Source organism: Columba livia, chromosome Z (assembly GCF_036013475.1).
Source record: "Columba livia isolate bColLiv1 breed racing homer chromosome Z, bColLiv1.pat.W.v2, whole genome shotgun sequence".
NCBI lineage: Eukaryota > Metazoa > Chordata > Aves > Columbiformes > Columbidae > Columba > Columba livia.
Genome location: NC_088642.1, coordinates 59,921,543 through 59,945,556, shown reverse-complemented (window position 1 = coordinate 59,945,556; position 24,014 = coordinate 59,921,543). Strand labels below are relative to the sequence as shown.

Genomic DNA, 24,014 nt, shown 5'->3' with positions numbered 1-24,014 from the left:
GTATGAAACACAGTCTTGTTCTTATACTATCTCTTAAGCAGTTGCTACATTTCAATTTCTTTGCAGCTGAAAAGAAATTAAAGTAGAGAGCTAACTGAAATGAAGAGACCAAGGAAAACACATGTATTGTAGAGTGCATGTTAGAAATGCTAAAGGAAAAATACCTCAGCAGTGAATCTACTTGACATTGGTGTAATGAAACCAACTCTGCCATCATTAAAAACAACAGCAAAGCCATCAAGTGTGGCACAGTATTCCATATCTCTGATGTAAACATCTTCAAAGCCCAAAAACGAACCTGCTGAGAAAATATCAGTAATTTAAAAATGTGTGAACACAGTGGTATTGCAAGCCAACAGACATTTCAGTTGTCTACTTACTACTTCACAGAAAAAAAAATAATTTCAACAGGTTATTTTTTCACATTTATGAAATGCACATTTTTCCCATCTCTGCTTGAGAACAGAGGTAATATTTTATAGTAGATGGTATTTTGCCAATAGTTAACAATCATAAGCAATAAAAACCCCCAAAACCTACCTCGAGAAGACTGCAGGTCCACAGAAAATGGAACTGTGCATAGGTTGATGGCCTTCCTTCCGTTGGTCACACCATCCCAGTGAATAAGATGGAGAAATCCATCAGCAGTAGCAACAAGCAGATCCTCTAACATGGACTGCAAACTAATAAAGGTATTTGTCATTCTCTAAAAAACTACATCTCAAATCATTGCAACAGAAAAATCAATTAATTCACAAACTTCACTTTGTTACTTTTCCACCCCACGCCAGTGCTATACTGTTCCACCAACTTCCCCCACACACACACACACACTTAGCATGTTCAAAGCTTATTTAAAGGGAAGGCAATCACCAGAAAAAAAAGGAAGAGGTAAACAAAAACTTTTTCCAGGACAAATAGGGACTCTCTGTGGTCAGCTCAAGAAATGTTGAAATGCTATGTATCATTTTGCTCTTATATATCCTATGTCTCCACAAAATCTCTAATCCATACTTTAAGCCCAAGCACAAACACATTTATAGTAACATAATGAACATATATGTGCTATACACTTCTATTTAACAAAAATATCAGTATAGCCAAGCACAGAAAGAATTCTTAAACAGCAATCTACTTTTTCCATCTCCTGAGAGTTAGTATTAGTAACTATTAGTCCTTAACAAGCTTTTTTCCCATCCAGTTTCCCCTTCATTTTTTAACAAGTAATGGCTATATGCAGAAAAATTCTTAAGACATGATTAGTGAACACACCTTGTGATAGAAGCTTGCAAGTCCAGCACTTTCTTCATTTCTAGATTTAATGAAGGAGCACACTGTTCTTCCTTATAATGTGGGGTTCCCTTCACATGTGGGCTTCCTCTAAAATAAGAGATACACTATAATTGAAACAAATGTCCCTCAAAAGAGAAAAAAGTTACTGACTTACATTCCTGTGGCTTCCTTTCCCCTTACATATATTAATATATACACCAGACAGGTACAACCTGCCACAAGCAGTGCTCACGTATCAAGGACATAATTTCAGAGCAAAATGTTTAGTCAGTCATATCATCCCATACGCCTATAAAGAGTATGTAAGCAAAATAAGACAATGAACAGAGAATGAACACTACAATGGCTGTGTAGCCTGTCTTATAGTAATCCTAAAATAAATGATACATATTAAGGCAAATTCTGATTCAATAAAATGGTATTCAACAGTTTCAATTAATTGTGTTGAATTTTTAAGTATCTCCAATTCATTCTTTGCCAAGATGCATTACAGATATTATAGACAGTAAAATGTTAATGTTTCTTCAGTTCCTTTTTTCAGATCAATGTTTATACTATTTATTCAACATGCATAACCCAACAGGTAGCCACTTCTTAGAGTAATTCATATAAATCTATCTCACTATAGCAAATAAATAAACCTAAGAACTACTTAGAAAAGAGATGAATAAGCACTGATTCTCTTCCTTTAAACAGACCATTACGTAGTATGAACTTCTAGATGTAGAAAGCTTCCTATTTTTATTTTATTCATTTTAAATTTCACATATCATTCTCTAACAAAATGGATGGACTTTAAAGCTCAATACAGCATCATTAACATATGTCTTATTTGTCTGGGCTATCAGATGTGTCATGTGCTTCATTAACTTTTTTTTTTTAAATGAAAACTGACCTACAATCTTAAGTCTTGCAACATGTCGTCCAGCTCACCCATGTCATGAGCATTATAGAATCTTAGAACAGTTTGTGTTGGAAGGGAGCTTCAAAGGTCATCTAGTCCAGCCCCCTGCAATGAGCAGGGACATCTTCAACCAGATCAGGTTGCTCAGAGCCCCGTCCAGCCTGGCCTGGAATGTCTCCAGGATGGGGCATCTAACACGCCTCTGGGCAACCTGTGCCAGTGTTTCACCACCCTCATTGTAAAAAGTTCCTTCCTCATGTCTTGGCTGAATCTCCCCTCCTTTTGTTTAAAACTATTAACCCTTGTCCTGTTGTAACAGGCCCTGCTAAAAAATCTGTCCTCATCTTTCTTTCAGGCCCTTTTTAAGCACTGAAAGGCCACAATAAGGTCTCCCCAGAAGCTCCTGTTCTCCAGGCTGAACAACCCCAACTCTGTCAGCCTGTCCTCTCAGCAGAGCTGTTCCAGCCCTCTGATCATTTTTGTGGCCTCCTCTGGCCCCTCTCCGACAGGTCCATGTCTGTCCTGTACTGAGGGCTCCAGAGCTAGAGTTTACTAGATATTATGGTAGTAGACAAAGCAAGCTATGCATGAAAAAGGCATTGTAGAAAATTTAGAGTTTAGTCTAACTTCCTTAGTCTGAAACGATAAGTACACAAATCTATATAATTTTTCCCTGGATTTTAACTGACAAAACACTTATTTTACACCAGGGTAACCAATGCAGCTGCCTAAGACACGGCAGAAATCAACGGAGCTGCAGTTTTAGGTAAACTTGACACTGCAAGGATACCTCTATCTCTTTCCTGCCTTGGTTATCTCAGTTGATATCTAGTGCTTTAATTCCATTACCATTTCACAGCAAAACACAAAAATTGTATCTGTTATTCTTTGATGGATACTACACCTTTTCTTATGCAGCAAGGACAAAGATATATGCTAGCTAAGGTAAGACCAAAGGCAACCTTTGACATTCTGGAGGTAGCAGATGAAGTAGCAACACCTTTCTGGAACAAAACCATGGTGACCACGAAGGATTATAGCAAATAATGAGTAAAATTACTGTAAAGTTAATTAATCTACCACCCACAGATAATAACTTGTATTAACATTAAATTATTAAAATGTTCATTTTGCATTTCAAGAGAAAATTAATTACAAAATACAGCTGTCTTGGGAAAGAACAGCCCTTCTTGTAAGCTAGCTATTATGGACTCACAGGAGGCCAGAAATAATAACAAAAACAACAACAACAACAATAATAATAGACTAGTTAATACTAGCATCATGAGGTGGTTGCGAGCACTTTTTAAACAGTACATGAGAGTGCACTTCTCTAAGTTCATGACGCCAAATTCACCTGATGCGGTCTGGTATCTTTCAGAGTGAGGGAATTCACAGATCAAAAAATACATGATATAGGATTAATTCCTCCAAATCCCTATGTCACTATCTGCAATGCAGCGCCCTGGGGGCTGAAGAAACACTTACAGAACCCCAGGTGTTTGGAGAGATGCCTTTCAACACATGTGGACAAAACAGTCCAGATAGTATACCCCCAAGCAAGAGCAAATGACTCTGGCTTATCAAGAATCTTCCAGGCAAACAACTAAAACTGAGAGAAAAGGGTTGTGTAATGCATAAATGTTACTGTTATGTCCATGTAACGCACCATATAACATGCCTGTTGTAACCGACTGAGGTACATAACCAAGTACAAACACTGTTTCTGCACAGCACAAACTATAGTCAGAATGGGAACAGCATATAAAACAAAACACATCCTTTGCTGGAAGAGAAATTTCAAGTCTCCATGTGGTCAGGCTTCTCTTCCCTTAAACATATCAGATAAAAATAGTTTGCAAGAATATTTGAATATTTTCAGTTTCATGAGCTAGTTTAAGCAAATCTGTTACCATCTGCAGAGTGTATCTTTTTCCCCTGAGGGAACTATCATCATGACCGAAACTCAAAATGTCAGTATTTTAATTCATTGCCTGCAGTTACATTGAATTCATTGATTAAAACAGAAACCCTTACTATGGGTGCAAATGGAGTGCAATCAAAAGTGCACTGCGTTTATGCAGTTCACATCTGCATGAGTCAGCCTTACTAGTTTAGTTACTTTGACCTTTAAACAAAGAATGTGTATTGCTGACGGAAGCAGGAAAGAATGTTTGGTCTGGGTTGCCACATCAGCATCTGCAATCATTGTAGCCAAACTTTAAGTAACTCACTTTTGCATAAGAATTGAGAGAAATGGACACGTTCCAGTGACCAACCAACTGCATGTCAAAACAAATACTATAACTTTGCTTCTATTTGCATGGTATTTGTTAACATAACTAAACCTGTGAATAAAATCTCTTAACACTCAGAACTGAGAAAAATCTCCCACTACATCTGCAATCCAAGAAAACCCCAAACACAGGAAGATGCAGGCTGCTTTTTTAGAAGTAGATTAGAAGGTCTGTGGGGAAGTTTCAGATCTTGAAGATCAAAATATTTTTAACATCACCAGGTTCATTATCTGCTCCCTATTTTGTGTGTCATCAGTGATATGCTTGTTCACAGAAAACAGAGCACTATATGGTGTAACAAAATGTCTTTCTGATGTTGAAAGACTAAATAACCATATGTCATGAATCACCTTTTAAGTAAAGGTAAAGAACAATAGTAAATGTAAGTCTACCTTAAGGGCTTGTCCAATCCCCAATTCTCTAAATTTTCCCATTAACCCCCTCTTGCAGCTCAGTTCTAACCTGACATGCCCAAAATGAAAGAGAAGCCTATAAATAGGTGAATTGCTAAAGTTCTTAGCATGAAGTCATGACACTTTCTATTCATTTGATTTCCTCACAGGGGGAGAACTGGCTCTGGCAGTAACACTGGTCCTGTTAGAAGAAAAAACTGTAAGCTCAGACTCTGATGCAAGATGCAACAATGAGCAAATGGAGAAGTTTATTTAAACCCTTGCCGACCCCACCATCTCCTGCCTCCCCCCCAAAAAAGACAACAAACCTTAGGCATGGCAGCACCATGCAAAAGTACAGTCAGGTAGCCTCCCCTGAACTGGGAAGACTTTCCTTGGGGTTTATACCTGGGGCAGGGGGGAGGTTCAGGGAGGTAACAGAACCCATCCAGCTAATTTCTCTAGCAGCACAATACTGCTCTTATGTCCTTCACTACATGAACAATGGTTAAATGATACAGCATCATCCATGGATAAAACTCACTCAGAAATATAATTACCAGACTTAGTCGCTGCTAGCAGAAGCAACTAAGACATACTTCGGAAATAATTTACAGTACTACCTGAAAAGATGTACCTATGGACTTCTTTATTATTTGCAATTAAGGTATAACACATTATCTTCTTTAGTCTAAGTCTCCGGGTTTTCACAATAATGGTCGCCATTTTCTGCTTATTATTGGATAATTCTATTCTAGAGGTAGAAATAGCATTACATTAGGATTTAAGTTTTCACCTTACTATCTAGGCTAATCATAGTAATATAGGCAGCTGTTATGGCTGGATAATAACTCAGAAAAGTTCAGAGATACTCTCACAATCAACAAACATTAAGCTTCCAGAAAAAGCCCAAATAGTGTGGCTAATGGCAGGTAGCACAGTAATAAAAACTAAAAAACAAATAATCCAGTCTCTCTAATCAAACTGCAGCTGATTCAGAAGTAATGGTGACATTTCACTGAAAAAAATATTGAAGATTCCAGACCTGATCATCAGTAAGTATCTTTAGAACAAGTAGTTGATACAAACAACGTAAAATATTTTCATACTACTTTGGGGATATGGTATTTCTAATTCTTACTGCTAAAATAGTTTATTCAATAGTACTTTCGGGGGGTAAAAAAAAAAAAAAGAAAAAAAAAAACACAAACGCCTTGACATTTCAACTACTAATATTAAGAGCATTATGCCTGCGAGACAAACAGGGCAAACAACGTTTCTAAATGAATTAACACCACCAAGAACTTGAAGTTGATCTTCTTGAAGGCACAAAAGCAAAAAACTGACAACAACTATTATTGTTGCATTAGGACAATTGCATAATGTTTATTAACTTTCAAAATGGCTCATGTGAAGACATCAGTCAGCGAATTGTCTGTACAGCCGAAGACTTGATTTTGTTAATACCTGATTCAAAGAGCCTGCATCATCACCTCTAAACATGTGATTCTTCATTAATAATCCACTGCCCACCATGCCTTTTAGGAATGGTTCTCAAACACGTAAAGCAAGTCACATCTTGAGCTTTGATACCCATACAACTAGCATCTTCTCACCCCTAAACCTGCATCTCTCCACTGTACACTGCAGGCAGCCACCAGCGAAGACTAAATGTCTGGCTGGATCCAGAACTATACATACACAGATCAGCAAGAGCTGGACAAACAAAAATTTAAAAGACAGTCTATAGGAACAACTATAAAGAATGAATAAGGGTTTAGAAAAGCAGTTCTTAGTACAGCCTTTTCTACACAATCAATAACAGGTTTCTGTGGTTTGAGAAATAACTAGCTAGTATATTAACTATTTGTGTAAAAAAGCTAAATAGTTTACCGAACTATTACTATTACCGAACTAATACATTTTCCAACCAATGCCAAAAACAACTTACAGGGAAAACCACACTGTTAAAGTTGAGCACAAGCTTAATTCCAAACAAAAATTATTTAGTAAGTTAATTAACTGTACACCTCATCAGTTACCTTTGCAGAGTTTGAAGTTCAAAACTTTTGTACACACTAATCTTAAGTCCACTGAATCAGGAAAAACTCCCCACTGATGAGGTAATTTATGGCACCTATAAACCATCTTGCTATAGAAAAGTAAAAAGCTTTGAAAACTGCCAGAAAGAGTAGGACTTAAATACAGTAACCAGACGTATAAGTAACAATACAGCATTATAAGCCAGGATATAAACACTAGCCCGTATTGATTATAAAACAATTTCCATTTTTAAAGCATTTTCAGATATTTAAAAATCTATACCACTGAGGTCTCATTCTAAATTTACACATTCATTTCACTTCATGCCACAACCTGCCCCTCAAACACAGGGTTCACATGAGGATATGAAAAACCTGGGGCAAAAGAATCTCCAGTTACCAGGTTTAGTTTATTAGACACGTGAAGTTTTTTAGGTTTTGTCCTTCTCACAGGCAAAAATATTCTCAGCATTAAGTCACCACATGCTGTCTCTTGAAGAGAGACCAATCCTCAAGTCACCCTCCTTGCCAGAACTCTAAACTCAAATAACTAACCTCCACTGCTAAACAAAGGAATATCTGTACAATTTCCTTTGGGAACTCCTCAAGAAACTATTGTCATACCTTGCCACAGCTTACAAAGCTACAAATTTTCTTGTATGCACTGCCACTTTTCTGAAGTGTGTCAGAGATTAATTTTATTTTACTCTTCCATTGTCTGGCCATAGATATGTTTTCTTCATGTTTTATCTAGGTGTCCTGTTTTTGCCTGGGAAGAGTTAATTTTTTTCCTAGGAGCTGGCATACTCCTGTGTTTTCCATTTAGAATGAGAATGATGTTGATAATACACTGATATTTTAGTTGTTGCTAAGCAAAGACTTTTCAGCCATGCCAGGCACACAAGAAGTCGGGAGGGGACACAGTGAGGACAGCCAACCCCAGCTGATCAAAGGGATATTCCACACCATATGACATTATGCTCAGCATATATTTGGGGGGGATGAAGAAGGAAGGGGGGAGGAACACGTTTGGGGTGATGGTGTTTGTCTTCCCAAGCAACCATTACACGTGATGGAGCCCTGCTGTCCTGGGGATGAGTGAACACCTGCCTGCCCATGGGAAGTATTGAAAGAATTCCATGTTTTGCTTCCTTGTGTGCACAGTAGCTTTTGCTTTACCTATTAAACGGACTGTATCTCAACGCATGAGTTTTCTCACTTCTACTCTTCCTGTTTGCTCTCGTACCCCACTGGGGAAGAGCGAGCAAGCAGTTGTGTAATGCTTAGTTGCTGTCTGGGGTTAAACCACATCAGTCCTTTTTGGCACTCAACATGGGGCTTGAAGGGTTCAAGGTAACTACCGGTTTGATTGGAATGTGCTAGATCAAATGTATAGGTGTTATTGCTGCTTAGCTATTAATCAGCTGGCTTCTGTGCTTGCCATGGGGCTTGCTTACCTTACTATACATTAGAGTCTAGTGCTTATTAGTGGCTACTCGCTCTGCTGCTTATGATCTTACTCTGCAGGGCCTTCCCCATTTTGATAACAGCAATGGCGATGCGCCTGGGCTGGCAGATGGCCAGGGCATCGCTGCTGTTTCTGTGCTGCTGTACCGGGCAGGCTGGAACTCCAGTGTGAACTTGAGCTGTAACAGCTCTGCAGGAACCAAGGCCAGTGAAGAAGGAGGGGGTGGAGGCCCTTCAGATGTTGGAGCACAAACTTTCCCACAGCCTTTGGTGCAGATCATGGTGACGCCAGCTGTCCCCCTGCAGCCCACAGAGATCCACAGTGGAGCAGAGATCCACCATCAGCCTGTGGAAGACCCCACACCAGATAAGGTCAATGTGCTTGAAGGACTGTACCCCATGGAAGGGACTCATGCTGGAGCAGTTAATGATGAATTGCAACCAATGGGAAGGGCTTCTCCACGTTGGAGAAGTTTGTGAAGAACTGTGTCCTGTAGGAGAGACCCCACACTGGAACAGTGGAAGAGCATGAGGAACCCTCCCCTTGAAGAGGAAGGACCAGAAGAAACAACATGTGATGAACTGACTACAACCCCAATTCCCCTCTGTCACCCAGGGTCGGGGGAAGAAGGTAGAGGAATTAGGAGTAATGTTAAACCCAGCATTTGAGTTGTATATTAAGGGAATAACTATAGCGGGACCCCTTGTTACTAGCCAGGCTAGTGGTTCATTGCAATGTTAAACGCAATAAGCCAGACTAAACGGAATGGAAATGCCTTTAAATTGTTGTAATCCATGATCTGATTTGCATGTAATAGGAATCACTACTGCAAGAACCACACGAAGCAACGGAGGACGAGCCTTACAAGAAGCAGTACAAGTGCAGCAGTGACCCAATTTGAGCTGGTTTTGGTGCCCAGTAACCCCACTCAACATACAACCTCTCCTTCCTGAGTGACAACCATAACTGATGGAGCCCAAAGTCATCGACTAAATGAACTCAATGGACACTTTGTGGACATTTTACAGGCATTTCATAAGGGTGGTTCATGCACAAAGGGAATTATATCTGTCTATTATATCAAAGAATGGGAAGGGCAGTGGTGGGTAGTGAGAATGTACTGGATAGTGTCAGAGCTGAGCATGACATAAATGGCATACAACAAAGGGTGGATACTATCCTGGCTTCAGCTGAGAACGACTTATATTTCTTCCTAGGAGCTGGCATACTCCTGTGTTTTCGATTTAGAATAAGAATGATGTTGATAATACACAGATGTTTTAGTTGTTGCTAAGTAGTTGTTTAGTTGTTGCTAAGTAGTCCAGGACTTTTTGGTTTCTCACATTGTGCCAGGTGCGCAAAACGTTGGGAAGGGACACAGCCAGGGAAGCTGACCCAAACTGGCCAACGGGATATTCCACACCATATGACATTATGCTCAGCATGTATTTGGGGGGAAGAAGGAGCAGAGGGGGGGACGTTTGGGGTGATGGTGTTTGTATTCCCAAGTAACGCGTGCTGGAGCCCTGCTGTCCTTGGGATGGGTGATCACCTGCCTGGCTATGGGAAGCTGTGAATAAATTCCATGTTTTGCTTTGCTTGTGTGCGCAGCTTTTGCTTTACTTAATAAACTGTGTTTCTCACTTTTACCCTTCAAATTCTCTCCACCATCCCATCAGGGCAAAATGAACCAGCATCTCTGTGGGGCTTAGTTGCTGGCTGGGGTTAAACCACGACACTTAATAATGACTTCTGTAATATGGTGGTAAAATTAGATTGAACTAATTGAAGTGTGACTTTGTACTTGCACTCACTGCAGGAAAGTACCGAAGGAAAGTATCCCAGAATGTGGGCTAATGGCCAATACTGATTCTCTCCAAGAGCTGGAAGGAAGCTGTAGACTATTCTGGCTCAATTTAAAACAAAATACAACAAAACAAAACAAAATCCCACCACAATTACTGTTTTTTTTCTGGTTTTCGTGCTTTTAGTCTAACAAATTAAGCAGGAGACTTTAGGTTTTCATGGAATGTCTGTTAATTCCAAGAAGAGACTAGCAATTACTAGAAAAATATCAAGAGAGCCAGAAATACTTCTTTCAAGAGAACAACTGCAATTGATAACATTTCTAAAATACTGCAGTTTGACGAAAAACTGTCAACTGACATCAGGAAAAATTTCAAAAGCTTCTTTTTTAACATATATGAATACTCAGAATTCATTACAAACTGCTGTGCTTATGCTACAAGCACTTGTTTCATCACAATATTCTAATAACAGATTTTACATAAAATGTCAGTTTCTTAACCTGTACCATATCTACATAAGTTTATTTTAAACTGATAAACCTCTAAAGGTATGAAATAGCCAGCATTTAAAAAGGATTTTCCACTCAGCAACCTTAAAGTATTTAATATATTCTCAATTTTGTAAGAGCTATGCCCTCAGATATTGATAGAACAAAATTAAAAGGTTTCATGGGCTCCATCCACAAACACTGATAATCTTGAATTTCAGCACTTCCATTAAAACACTTAATTTCAGAATATCAAGACCATTACAATAGGTTGATATGCAAAGGAGGCCATGCTAAACTGGCACTTTTAAACAGGAAACCATACCAGACCCTGTTTCTGTCTGGTTTTAAACAAACAATAGCAAGGTGCAGAGGGATTTCACTCAACGTCACTTCCCAAAATCTAGTTATTTCACATTACTAAAAAATACAGGGAAGTAGAGACTCTTGCATTCAAACATGGTGAGAGCTTAGCCTCAAATCACACTTCAGCTTTTCTATTATACTAAACATGTGTTGATTAGATTGGGAAAGAAGGGAGAGATTTTGACCTAAAAAAAAAAAAACAAACACCCACACAAAAAAACAAAACAAGCAAACAAAAAAAAATATACTGTGATTAGATATACTGCAATGCATACTGAGTTATAAAAAGCAAAAGTGTTTCTGTCACTTCCCATATAGTTTTTGTTTGGATGTTTGTTTGTTTGTTTGTTTTACTTTGAGGCAGTTCCGTTCACGTTGTACCAGCAAAATACTTCTGCAGCTCTTACTACAGTTTATACAATAACTATATGCTAGAATAGTTCTGTTAACAGATCAAACACAGTCAGGGTCTTCTGGATTATCTCACTCAAGAGCCATATATAGCAACAACTCTGTAATACCAACTATAAACTAAGGACTGTACTTTTTCTCCACAAACAACCCTCTCCAATATGGATGAATGAGGAGTGATTTCTATTTTCAGCCACTTTTTTAGTCTTTTACTCCAAATCAAAGCTAAATCACTATCAAGCAAATTTTAAAGCACCTATTTAAAAAATACCAATAACACATAAAGCTATAACTTTACTGCTGCTACCAGTGTCCCAATCTGGAATACTGCAAAAATACCTGAAGTCAAGAAAGTGTCTGTCTATCATGTACCTTATCACCTACCTTGCTGACCCTCTTTTTTTAACTTATGGTAAGACATACACATTTCATTTAAATGAGAGCTAAGCTGACATGAAAATTTAAAACACCACCTTTCTCAATGTCTTCACTTGTATGGGATCAAACCTAGCCACAAATTCAGCTTCAGGATACTGACTGAACTAGAAAACACTGCACCAGGACTTTGGAACAGCTGAGGACATTACTGGTGTGTACTCCCAGTGTACAACCACCTCATTAAGTTGACCTGCACTACTTAAGAATTCTGTTCAAGGTGAAGGTGGATTAATTGAACTTTTGGTTATTTTTTGTAGTCACTACATTGAAATTTTTATGTTTCTGTCAGAACTGGCCATTATTACTTAAAGAAGGGATACTACAGAACAGGCCTCATTCTGCTTACCAGAAGTTTTTACTGACTTGTTTCCATCAGCTGTCCTATCACACCGCTAATGCAAGGACAACACCTCCTCACTCACTTTGCCTAACGTAAGTAAACAACCACATAAGACAGAGCTGGAGAAGACATAATATTTGCATGAGAGTTAAAATGTTGCAAGCAATTGCTTTAACATGAACCATCACATGAGAACTATCATGTCACTCTATGTTTCTGAACTTCCCAGTGCTACTACACGGTGCTACTTCAAGGTCACCATTTTCTAATGCCAACCTTTTATTATAAGTCAACTTGCAAGCTAAGCTACTGGAATCTGGAGGAGGGAATGGGGAGGGGTAAAGAAGGGAGACAGGCAGGTTTAGTTTCCCCATCAGGTCAGCAAACCAACATTACTTAAGGCACAGCTGCACAATCACTGCTGTCAACATAGAGGAAGGAGCCAAGAACACACTGTTACGATGGGAGAAAACAGTAAGATGTCCCTTTCAAGCACAAGGCAAGTCACATACAAGGCCTTTCACTGATTTGTAAAAACTTCAGATTTAAGAAAATTAATTTGTTATTGTTCTGTACAGTAGAAATTAAATCCAAGCATTTCGGTGAAATAATCATATTTGGAAAATGAACATATGCCAGAAGAAAGTTACAAGTTTCAATTCTGAGACATTGGTTTAGTTAGTTTGTTCAATTTGTGTTGGGGTCTAACAGAACATTTTTTTTGTTAACCACAGCAGGCATTATTCACACACAAATGCTTATTTATGTCTTTGTTTTGATCTAGTATAACCAGAGCAGTAGCAATTTTATGTAGGTTTTCAAAATTGAGGGCTAAATATAGACAGATTAGTCATCCCAATAAATTGAGGGAGATTATTCCCCTTCCTAAAGTTAAGCACATGCCTTAGTCCTGGGAGATTCTGTGCAACCTGTCATAAACACTCTTGGGATAAACACTTTGTCTTATTCACCCACAGTATCAGCATTATACACCTTTGGGCTATATTTATAGATCTTAAAAACTTGGCCATTCAAAACACAGCTATCAGGTAGATATTTTCAACACACGCTTTTACGTAGCCAATAAAAATCAATTACCTATGTTTTATATAAACTTTCAATTGGTTAGTCACTGATGGCTTAATAGATATTTTCAAACCTCCCTACATGTGGCATGTCTAAAACAAAAAAATCAAAGCTGCTTCTTGAACTCTTACTGCATATTTTATACATTTTTCCATATATTTTCAGATTTTGCCAATAAAAACCCCCAACTTTCCAAACTGAACAAGAAGAAAGTATCACAAATTGTTGTTTAGTCTTTTGCACTATGCACAGCTGAAGATACACTTTCCCTTTATGGCAACAGGTTGCAGCAAGAGGCTGGCTGCTGCTTTTTTTTTCCTGATAACAGTAAGTCAGATGTAAAAATTCAGTTTAAAAAAATGCTATTCGGGTCTCAGAAAAGGCAAGTGATGTCATATGGTTTGTCTACATTAGTCTCAGGTTTCTGAAAAATAGACAAGTGAGTTGCAACAGTAAATTCCATTTAATTCCAGAGCGTGGAAGGCTGTTTCACAGGCCAGAAGATGCATTATAGTAGCAACAAACATAAAACCTTCTATTCAATGAAGCAGGAATTAATTTGCTACCTGACAGGTCATCTCTTCCTATAAGCACTTGTAAAAGCATAGAGATTTAAAAGGTAGATGCTTGTGAAGACCTGACTCTTCTTTCTAACGTTCATGGTTTAACAGTTATGGTTTAGAAGAACGAAAACATTTTCCTCCTACATGACATCATAGGTTATCCACTACTCCTCACAGATGTCCATTTGAAGACACCCACCAATCAAATTTAACTCATTTATGAATATGTAAAAAACTTTAAATTAAGTTCACTAGGATTACCATAATGATGAAAGTATATATAGAGATATATCAAAAAAAGCAACTTCTAGTCGATGAGAAATCAAGACTGTTTCATTATTCCTGTGGACAAATTTGATCCCATCAATGACTATAGATTCTGCCTACCTAAACACAACACAGACACACATAAATACATTCCTTGAGGTTTTAATTTCTCCTAAATATTTTCAAATTTTGACAAATCCTCTTAGAAGTCAACTGACTCAACTACAAATACATCCAACATACAGTCACACTTTAACACCTAATAGATATTCTGTCATTCACAATAAGGAAAAGAAAATTATAATTACAATATAACACACTGCAGCTAAAATACTCATATATTCTTACTAGAACTGGTTAATATTCTTTCCAAAATATTGAGAATTTATTCCCCATTTGTTTCAAAAATCTCTAAGTTACTACAAAGTGGGGGAATGGAGAGGAACTTGTTAAAAAATTGCACCCTGATAGTTCTTACATGACTTATTCAGCTGAGTTACTCAAAAGGAATTATTAAAGCTTGTTAAACATGATGAGTTCAAGAGACTACCTCAAATTATAAAATTAAACAATCATAACCCTGCTATTTAGGATTTTGAGATCTTATAAAAAGGAGCTAAATAATCTCACCAGTGCACAGCACATCAATTAGACCAACTTCTCTGAAATGACTCTAACTCACAGGAATTATGATTCATACGCTTACCAAGTTTTAAAACATATTTTGGAAGTAAATATTTTTTATCTTAAAATCTGCCTAGGACTTCTCTAGTCATACGTATTTTTCCACACTGTGAGTAGGCAAAGAAATTTTAAAATACTTACTTAGGATACATTGGCTCATAAAGATACTTGTCTCTTGCAGATGGGATTTCAAAAAATAAGATGTATCCATTTGCAGTCTGAAAGAGAAACACTGATAAGATAGATATCTGGTCTATCTGCATGAGTAAAATCTATAGAGAATCTTACAATTTCTACATGTCTTATATATTGAGCACAAATATACACTCATAACAAGTACCAGATATCTTCAAAAACTGGGTATTGAAATTCATTCGAATTAAAACCCACGATGTATGCATCCAGCAAAAAAAATTCCTCTGATTCATAAGAGTACATAAAACTAGACAGCTATATCAGCTATTTAGAATCTGAGAACCTAATTCCCACCAATTAAGAGAATAAATGCAGAAAGCCTGTAGTAGATGGTAGGATGCTTTCAGAGCAAGAACTCCAGGTGTTTGAACACACACACAAACACCAGAGAGTTCAACGAAGCTGGGTGGGCACTGGCTCTCAGAGCTGATCATCCAGTTTTCAAATATTCCTCATGTCACACAGCATCTACATAACAGCTTTTCAAAATCTTCAGGTGTCTGAAAAAAATTCTATTATAATTCAATCCCAAGTCATATTCTGTCATTCTGGAAGACTAACTTTAAACTATAATGCTATTCAGAGAACAAATACAAATCAGTAATTATCAGATGTTCCAGTCATGACTAGAAGCTGATCTAGTGTTTGTATAAGCACAGGAGAGGCAGATGACCAATAGGTTAGTTGTTCAAAGAAGTACAATTTGTTTAAAACACAAATTTACTCTTCAGGCAAACTGGCAAATGCATTTTGGTTAAACACCATTTCCATCTGATCATTTTAATATGGGCTGGGTATATACACAAAGCACTGGAGACAAGAAGCACTGAAATGAATGGTTTCATGTCACTTTGCAAGGTTGGTTTCCTTTTCTTTGAATAAAGGAAAAAGCAAAAGTTATCTTAGTTTATGAGTTCACAGATGCCATGTTTTTCCCTAGTCAAACATTTTGCTTTATGCTATGAAAGAAACGTGTTTCAGCTTCAAAGTCCAAGAAACACAATTCTCAAAGCAAATACCTTTCTCATGTAAGAATAAAATTTGAACCTCAATGGCGAGCTTGAGACAGGCTGAAAATAAATGGAAGCATTTCTGTGTGCAGTAATATGATGTTCAGGTATTATGTGCTAAAGAAACCTGCTCATTTCTAACATCTTTACAGGTTCTTTCCATTACATCATTAAATATTTAACCTGTAAGCTATCTTATCCTGGAAGGAAAAGTAAAACAATACCATGAAGTATCTTTATACTGATATTAAGGTACAAAAGGGCCATACCAAACACTATTCAAAGCACGAAGTTGCTACTGTTACAGGGTCATTTCTAAATAGAACATCAAATTCCATGACAAGCTGGATGACATGCAGAAGCATTCAACCATATGCTCCCTGCCAATTGATCATATTCATTCACATAGGTTTCTACATTGCTCTAGAAAGGTCCATGTTGCAACAAAACTTAAAAAGCAACCACCACTCTCATCCTTTCCCTGATAATTCTCACCTTTGACCGCCAGAAATATAAATACTCAGTACCTTGCAAGGTATTTCACTACATGTTTTCTGGTATGCTACATGTTTAATAAAGCTCTGCCTTAGCTAAGGGAATGCGTACTGAAGAAGAGTCTCTATTGGAGGACTGCCTGTAGCAGGGGAAGGACTAAAATACCTATGTATTGAAGCATCTCGACCCAATTGACAAGTTTGTTTAATTAATAGAACTACCTACCTTGAGTGTGTGTACTGATCTACCCAAGCAACAAAATATTTTCTAGTTAAGACTGGAAAAATTACAAATGCAGCAATATGAGAGAAGAAACTACAAAATATCATGGAAAAAAATATCAGACTAGAAAACATGACAACAGTTCAGCAACAGACGATACTAGTAGTAGAAGAAGTTAGAATTGCTAGGGGATGATACCAGTATGAGAACTGCTTAACTACTTACCATTAAAGCTGCTTGACATATTTTTATGAGGTCTTATATGCTAGACCAAAGTTTGCCTTCAGTACAAACAATAATTATCTCAAAGCATATACTGCAAAGTGATTTATTTTCATAGAGATGCTCTGAACACTCTGGCAGACAGAAACAAAACCCACTATATATCACTACTGTAATGGACATTAAATCTAGACTACCTTCTCAATCATTATGCCATTAAGAAAAAAGTGAATGTACCACTTGGCTAATAAGTACATACTGAGCCTTTTGTTTACCTTATTAAAAACAAAGTAAAACATAATTTTATTACATAAAACTACTACAATCAAGAAACTCAAGCACACAGGTAGTAACAGGCCAAAAACTAAATCACCCAACCCAGCTTTTCAAAATAGTATTTTTAGCTGTTGCACAGGACTTCAGTAATTAACTGAAGCTAACTCAGTTCAACAAAACTAGTAGTACAAACTACTTGGTTTTTTTTTTAATTAATAATTAGCTTTGCTATTGCTCCTTTATTTTTACTTGTTAGTTTTCTTCTTAAGAAAAAGTCACAAAGAAGGGAGAAATTCTCTTGGAAACTTCATAGTTTTACTTGGGGATAAAAGTATGCATGAGCAAGAACACCATCTTCATTAACCCCTCAAACCTGCCTTTCAGTCCTGTCTCTCTATAACAAAAATACTAATATTTGTAAATGTGGTAGGAATCATTTCAGTAGGACTCATTAACACCAAGGAGATACAAGATAATCAGAAGAAATGAAAAATTTTAGAAACCTCATGACACTCATTACTTTATATAAACTGTCTGACTATTTACAAACTGGGACTTTACGGGCATGTAGATTCTGATGAGATCTGCCAAAAAGAACACTATACATTTAGCTGCAGAAAAACTTGAAAGTACAGTAACTGAACTGGCAGAAATTAAAGCCAGTCTGACTGTCAGCTAAACCATAAGGTCTCTCAAGCAAAAGGAACCCAACATCACAGAAAAATCGTAATATGCAAAGTAATTAAATACAACAACCTACATCTCTCCTGAACTGCTGCATAAAGATAGAATTAAAATGTGTTTGGACAGTTTACTTGTGATTACATGCTGTATTATAAAACTGAAGAATTATTTTTTATTTATAGTAAAGTTCCAGCAGGCTCCCTTCTGCCTTTGCTGGTAACCACTAGCACTTGATAGCTGAAAATGTAATCTGATACTAAGAGAAATACTTTACTGCACTGAATCCACAAGATCCTTTTAGGCAACTTAAACATCCTAAACCAAGTACTCAGAAAAGTCTGCCCTGCATTACACACATGAAAACAGAAGCACAGGAAGTTTAGTTGATTTAGAGTCATGGTGATATTAGTAGAGACAGGAACTATTCCACAAACCATCTGGTATTTTCCACTAAGATAACAATATCTGATTGGTTAAAAAAATACAAAGCATTACTGGCATCATTTTAAGGAAAAAAAATGGTTTATATTACGAGATGAAGTCAGTGTACCAACAAATACAGTAGCTGTTATTCAATTTATAACTCCACATCATCAACTTCTGATGGGCAAGTTTAATGACTCCCTTCTTTTATCCTGCACCTTCTCACAAGAAAATCTGAAATACAACAGCCTTTATTTTAAAAGCTAAAAAAACAAACTTACACAATTTAAGACCTGGTCCTAACTTAAGATCTGACCAAAAGTCACCAAGAGTGACATTCCATATTCTGACCTCTATAAACTCTACTTACACCTTTGTTGTGTCCACCTTTAATTAATTTTTAAATGCTGGTGCTGAAATACTCCACTTTAGCACTGTGACCATAGTACCAGATAGGAAACAAAAACTTCCAGTGAGACAAGATCTCATCTTTACGTTTAAGACTCTTAACAGAAGAATCTATGTATCACCTATCACTGCCCTTGTTTCTGTGTTCTCAGTGCCTTGGATTTTTTTTTTTTTAACACCAAAAGATACTGTACCTTAATAAAGCCACAGTTCTGTCCTTCTAAGATCCACCTTTCGGAAACATCTGTAAACCCTGTTTATCGATCTAAATATGCTTATGTCACCTAACTCCTCAACTATTTCTTTCATTCACATGTCTTTAGATTCCTTTATTCTTTGTGATCACATTACTAAAGTAATGAGATGCTATATCAGCCCTAGCAAACACATCAGATTATTTTAATATAAAGAACTGCAGTTCGTTCTTCAGTGGAAAAAGATGAATGAAAACTACTAAAGGAAGCTCCTATCATCCAAAAAAGCTGGGTACTATTATATATTTTCACAAGATAAGTACCAATTAAATGTATATACAGTCTGCAGGTTTGCATAAGCACAGACATTGGTAATACAAAACTCTCTTTGCAATATTTTAACTACAGTAAGAAGAAAAAACCCTACTTACTGAAACAGCTATCATGGTGCTGTCAGACCGCCATTCTGCTTGTTTATAAGGTCCAAACTGAGAAGCTGCTTTTGGTAGTTCCTTGTAGCTTACGATTAATACACTGGGCTAGAGGAAAAAAAAAAATAGTAATTATATCTCATATCCAGAAGGAATTGGATGCTTGTTATATTGTGATGTAACTTCAAGCAACTATGTTTCCTTAACAGCAACAACACTGTTGCCTTGAAGAGGAAGGTTAAAAGGATTAGGGCTTATTCGCACAACACTGGTTTTAAACTGAGTTTATGCTTAAATCCAGCCACACTGTCATTCCTAATCTCACTCTTTCAAACCCAGAACATTTAAATAAAATACTGTGTTTGCCCAGAAAGGAGTCATTACAGAAAACAGAAGTAGTTTCAAGTCAGACAAAGGGTGACTGATGCTTCATATGAACAAAACTACCTCAAATTGGTTCCTATAATGAAAAAGACTGTCAAGTTAACTAGGATGAAATATTCTATGCAATGTATATTTAGTACAATTCATTTGCTTAGTTTCTACTAATTGGATGGGCCATTGTGTTAAAGAGAATAATAATCAGGAAATCTGGTTTATTTTCTTCAAGAAAAGGTCACCAGAAATTGTGCAGAAAATACACCTCTACATTTGCTGAAAAGATTTTGTATGTGATAAGTTGCACCTATGAGCACGTTTCCTCCTGGGAACAGAGAAGTGCTTCAGGGTCAGGAAGCCCAGACAAAGCTACCACAGGCACTAAGCCTTCACTGCCCTTCACGGAAGCAGCTGAGAGCTGTGACAAAAAAAACTAATGGAAAGTTACCCTTCCTTGCTCCAGTGCTTAGAAACATTCTTCCCCCTCAAACATATTTGAGAACTGTCTACACTTTCTTGCTCTTGAACCAATAATAGTTTTCAGTTTAGACAGGTATGTCCCCTTCTGCTGCCATCCACTACTCAGAGGTATGTGCATATATATTAGTTAGATGACAGCTGTATTTTCTCAGTCTTCAGTTACATTAAACAAACCACACTTTTTGTAAAAGACATTTCTCCTCATCTTCATACCAGATGCTCTCCCTGACTTTATCAATGCCAATGCTTCTTCAGAGTTGTAGCAGCAAACTGTACCAAAGAGTACACTTCTCCAGCCTGTGGAAAGGAACCAAAAGACTAAACCGTAATCACACTTTTTTTTTGGTTGAAAGTAATCATGAAACAGTTTGGCAAAACTTGTCATCCACCACTACAACCACAAGTGACGGCAACTTCCTATTGTTCATAGATAGTTTGCTTGCTCAAACAGCAGAAGCTGGTACAACAAATCTAAAACATTAATTCTACCCAAAAATCATGTATGTGTCTGCTACCCCAGAATTAGGTGGATATCTACTACCATCACATTTGGAATCAGTTGCTTCAGTTTCCCTTAAGAAAAAGTAGGGTCACAAACAAAAATAATTTAAAGGGAAAAACAGTACAAAACAAAGTAATTAGATTTTTCACCACACATATAAAGAAGCAGCTGAATTAATGTCACACAGGCAGTCTTAGTCTTGGTAAATTCATGGTATGACTCTGCATCCTGTAAATGGCATTATTACTTAAATTGCACACCCACACAGAACTTAATTACCAAAAATAAAGTTAAATATTTATACTGTAAAGTATAACAAGCAAACTAATCTTAACTCTAAGAACTATTTACACCAGCTTTTTCAATTCATGTGGCTTCTTTTGCAGATATTTGCAAATCAAGTTACATAACATTAAATAGGTAACTAATTATTAATAGAATCTTATTGATTGTTTTCATGACCTATAATACACAGCCTTTCACAGTTTGGCTTAGACCCACCTTTAGTGCCTTAGATATGCAGAGAAAAAAGTGCCTTCTGATAGTACAAACTTGGTTAATCTGCATCAGATTAACTGCAGATTTGGAGGCTGATCTTCAAGCACTTCTGTGCCTCAAGCATTTTAGCAGCATTAAGAAAAAACACCAAAAAACTCCAACCAAACAAAAAACCATAAACAAAAAAGTTTTAGAAGCTCATTAATGCACAATAATTTTCTTTCTATATTGCTACTTTTACAGAACACAATGACAGTACTGATACTGTAATGTTCTTGTGACATTTATTCACGAGAAAGCTATTGCACCTTAGAACCTGGCAGAATGGTCTGCATACACAGCAGCTATAAAATTTATACAAGTTGAATTCTACACTGATATCATTTTGTGCCTTACAGATGAGGACTAAACGAGTTAACATTAAGAAGACAAAAATGATTGCTTGAGCTCTTACAGTCTTACAGTTTAAGTAGGTTCATTTCTTATTAGAAAGTAGACACACTTTTAATTCAATAGGTCACAAAGGCTACCTAGCTAATGGTTAAACCCTAAATATTTCACTGATAGGATCTATTTCCATATACTCCACAACTCAAAAGCATTCTTTCATATGTGAGGAAAATCCTAACATACAAAGTATGTTACTGCTACAAGGTTAACAAAGCTAGAAGAGCAGCTTGCTATCCTGCTCTGCTCATGCAAGAGAAATGGTCGTTTTACATCTGAAGGCATTTATTACATCTGAAGTGACTGGCACAGTACTATATTCCATAAACAGAACTACAGCAGCCTAATTTTAATTACTTGCCTCAAGTAGAAGAAGCCATTAAATGCACAGTTTAAGAAAAATACAGGCCTAGTTAATACAGTACTTTTCTCTAGTTAGTTTTAGATATTTAACTCATAGCCTGAATGGAAACAGTCAGAATTTAGATTCTATTACACAGAATTTTTCCTAAATCTTTACATTTGTTTCTGTTGGAAAAGCCAGCTCTCCAGGTCAGCTTCAGAAAACTCCATGGGTTTTTTTTCTCTCTTCACACTTCTCCATGCAGCTACTAAAATTATGAAGAAATCTAGTTAAGCACAACTAATGAAACATGAACCCTGTCTCAAATAAGTCAAGATATTGGTCCTGCTTTTTATAATGCGTAAAATCTGCTTGCTGTAAATATTAATGGTAGACCCACAGCTTTTGGTAAAACTGGTGATTCTAGAAACATAGCAAGTGACCTGACAAATAAAGAATTGTATTTAAAAAAAAAAAAAAAAAAAAAAAAAGACTAAAAAACAGAACTAAACATCTTCTGTTTTTAAGAAAGAACAGAAGGCTAAGGAAGGAAGAACTAAGTAATTCTTTAACCAAATTGCAACTTAAAGCTAGAAAAAGCTTCCCAGAATAGATAAGAAGCATATCTACCATTTCACAATATGCTGCAGAGAATATCTAGCATTTTGATACAGTACATTTTGCCTCTCAGAAGGAAAGTAAGGTCAGACAAAATGTCACTCACTTATCAACAGTGCAGGTAGATACTCACAGGATAACAAAAAAGATTAAAAGGAAAAACAGGGAAAGATAACCACAAAGAGAATATAGTAGTACCATTACCAAAGACTAAAAAAATTCTCCAGTGCTCTAGCTAATGCTACTGAAAGAGAGGAACAGAACTTATTGTTTCCACAGTTAAATATACTTCTCCTTTCCTTCTTACACACCATTCAACTACCTTGGCTACTTTTTCACAAGACACACAGAAGCTCTTACTCAGAAATCTTCACACTTCTCAGCAATGCCTTCCTAGCATAAAACGTGCCTGCTTTACTGATGTGAGATTATGACAACATTCACAAGACACAGCTGAAAGCAATGTGTTTTAGATGACAAATACGGAAATTGCAAGCGACCTTCATGAGCAACGATAGCTAACTCACACTATTTTAAAACTCACTTTTGTTTCATTATTAGCTGTTGCTGTACAATAAGAATTCCTTTGGACCTTCCGCTAAGAAAGATGAATTTTGCATCAACATTAGGACAATATACCTAAACAAACAATTAAAAAAACCCCCACAAACAAACAGAAAAACCCAAACACAATCCAAACTACACAACCATGGTGATATAATTGAAATAATTTAAATTTGTTAATATTTTACTTAATTTTACCTGACCAAATTCACCATCCTTCCCATTTCTTTTTTTTAAGCAATAACTATGAGCAGCATAGTGTCACGACACTGAACCGTAACATGTTACACAAATCCTGCAGCAAATTCTCTCAGCAAGCTTAAACATGGCATATCACTTTACTTGCCTAAGCACAAAAATGTTACCACATTTGATGTAAATGAAAATCAAACAGACATTTAAACCCTAACATAAGATGCAAATGTTGCTCTGAACAGGCGTCTTTAAATAGGACAAGTAGAACGGACTTGAACAGCAGCCCTCACAGGAGCAAGTGCCTGTCCTAATCGAGATGCTCAAAGGGCTTCAAAGAAAACAATACATTAACCAAGTGGAGAGAGGTATAATCACTTTTTGTTTGAGAGAATATAAAATAATGAAAAATGAATTTTGCTTAATTTGGATTCTGTGGTTTGTTGCTGGTTAATGATAAACTGTGCATACAGTGGACTTAAGTAGGTCAGCTAATGCAATGGAAAACTACTGGACTAAGTTTGAGAAGTAAACACCTAACAGCATCTATGCATTCAGACAACTGAAACTTATAAGTGCTTTCTT

At 36.8% G+C, this 24,014-nt stretch overlaps 1 protein-coding gene across 4 annotated transcripts in view; it reads right to left on the bottom strand.

Annotated features, from left to right (window-relative positions):
- Positions 1-24,014, bottom strand: part of RIC1 (RIC1 homolog, RAB6A GEF complex partner 1) — a 52,899-nt gene that overhangs the window by 20,944 nt on the left and 7,941 nt on the right. For 2 of the 4 annotated variants that reach the window (XM_065046038.1, XM_005499772.4), the window contains exons 2-6: positions 19,408-19,515; positions 14,989-15,065; positions 1,273-1,380; positions 541-683; positions 165-301 (exon numbers count right to left, since the gene is read on the bottom strand). In XM_065046038.1, coding sequence (XP_064902110.1) covers positions 165-301; positions 541-683; positions 1,273-1,380; positions 14,989-15,065; positions 19,408-19,515 — 573 coding nt within the window. The remainder of the gene's footprint in view (positions 1-164; positions 302-540; positions 684-1,272; positions 1,381-14,988; positions 15,066-19,407; positions 19,516-24,014) is intronic. The other 2 variants (XM_065046037.1, XM_065046039.1) reach the window with 2 other exon arrangements.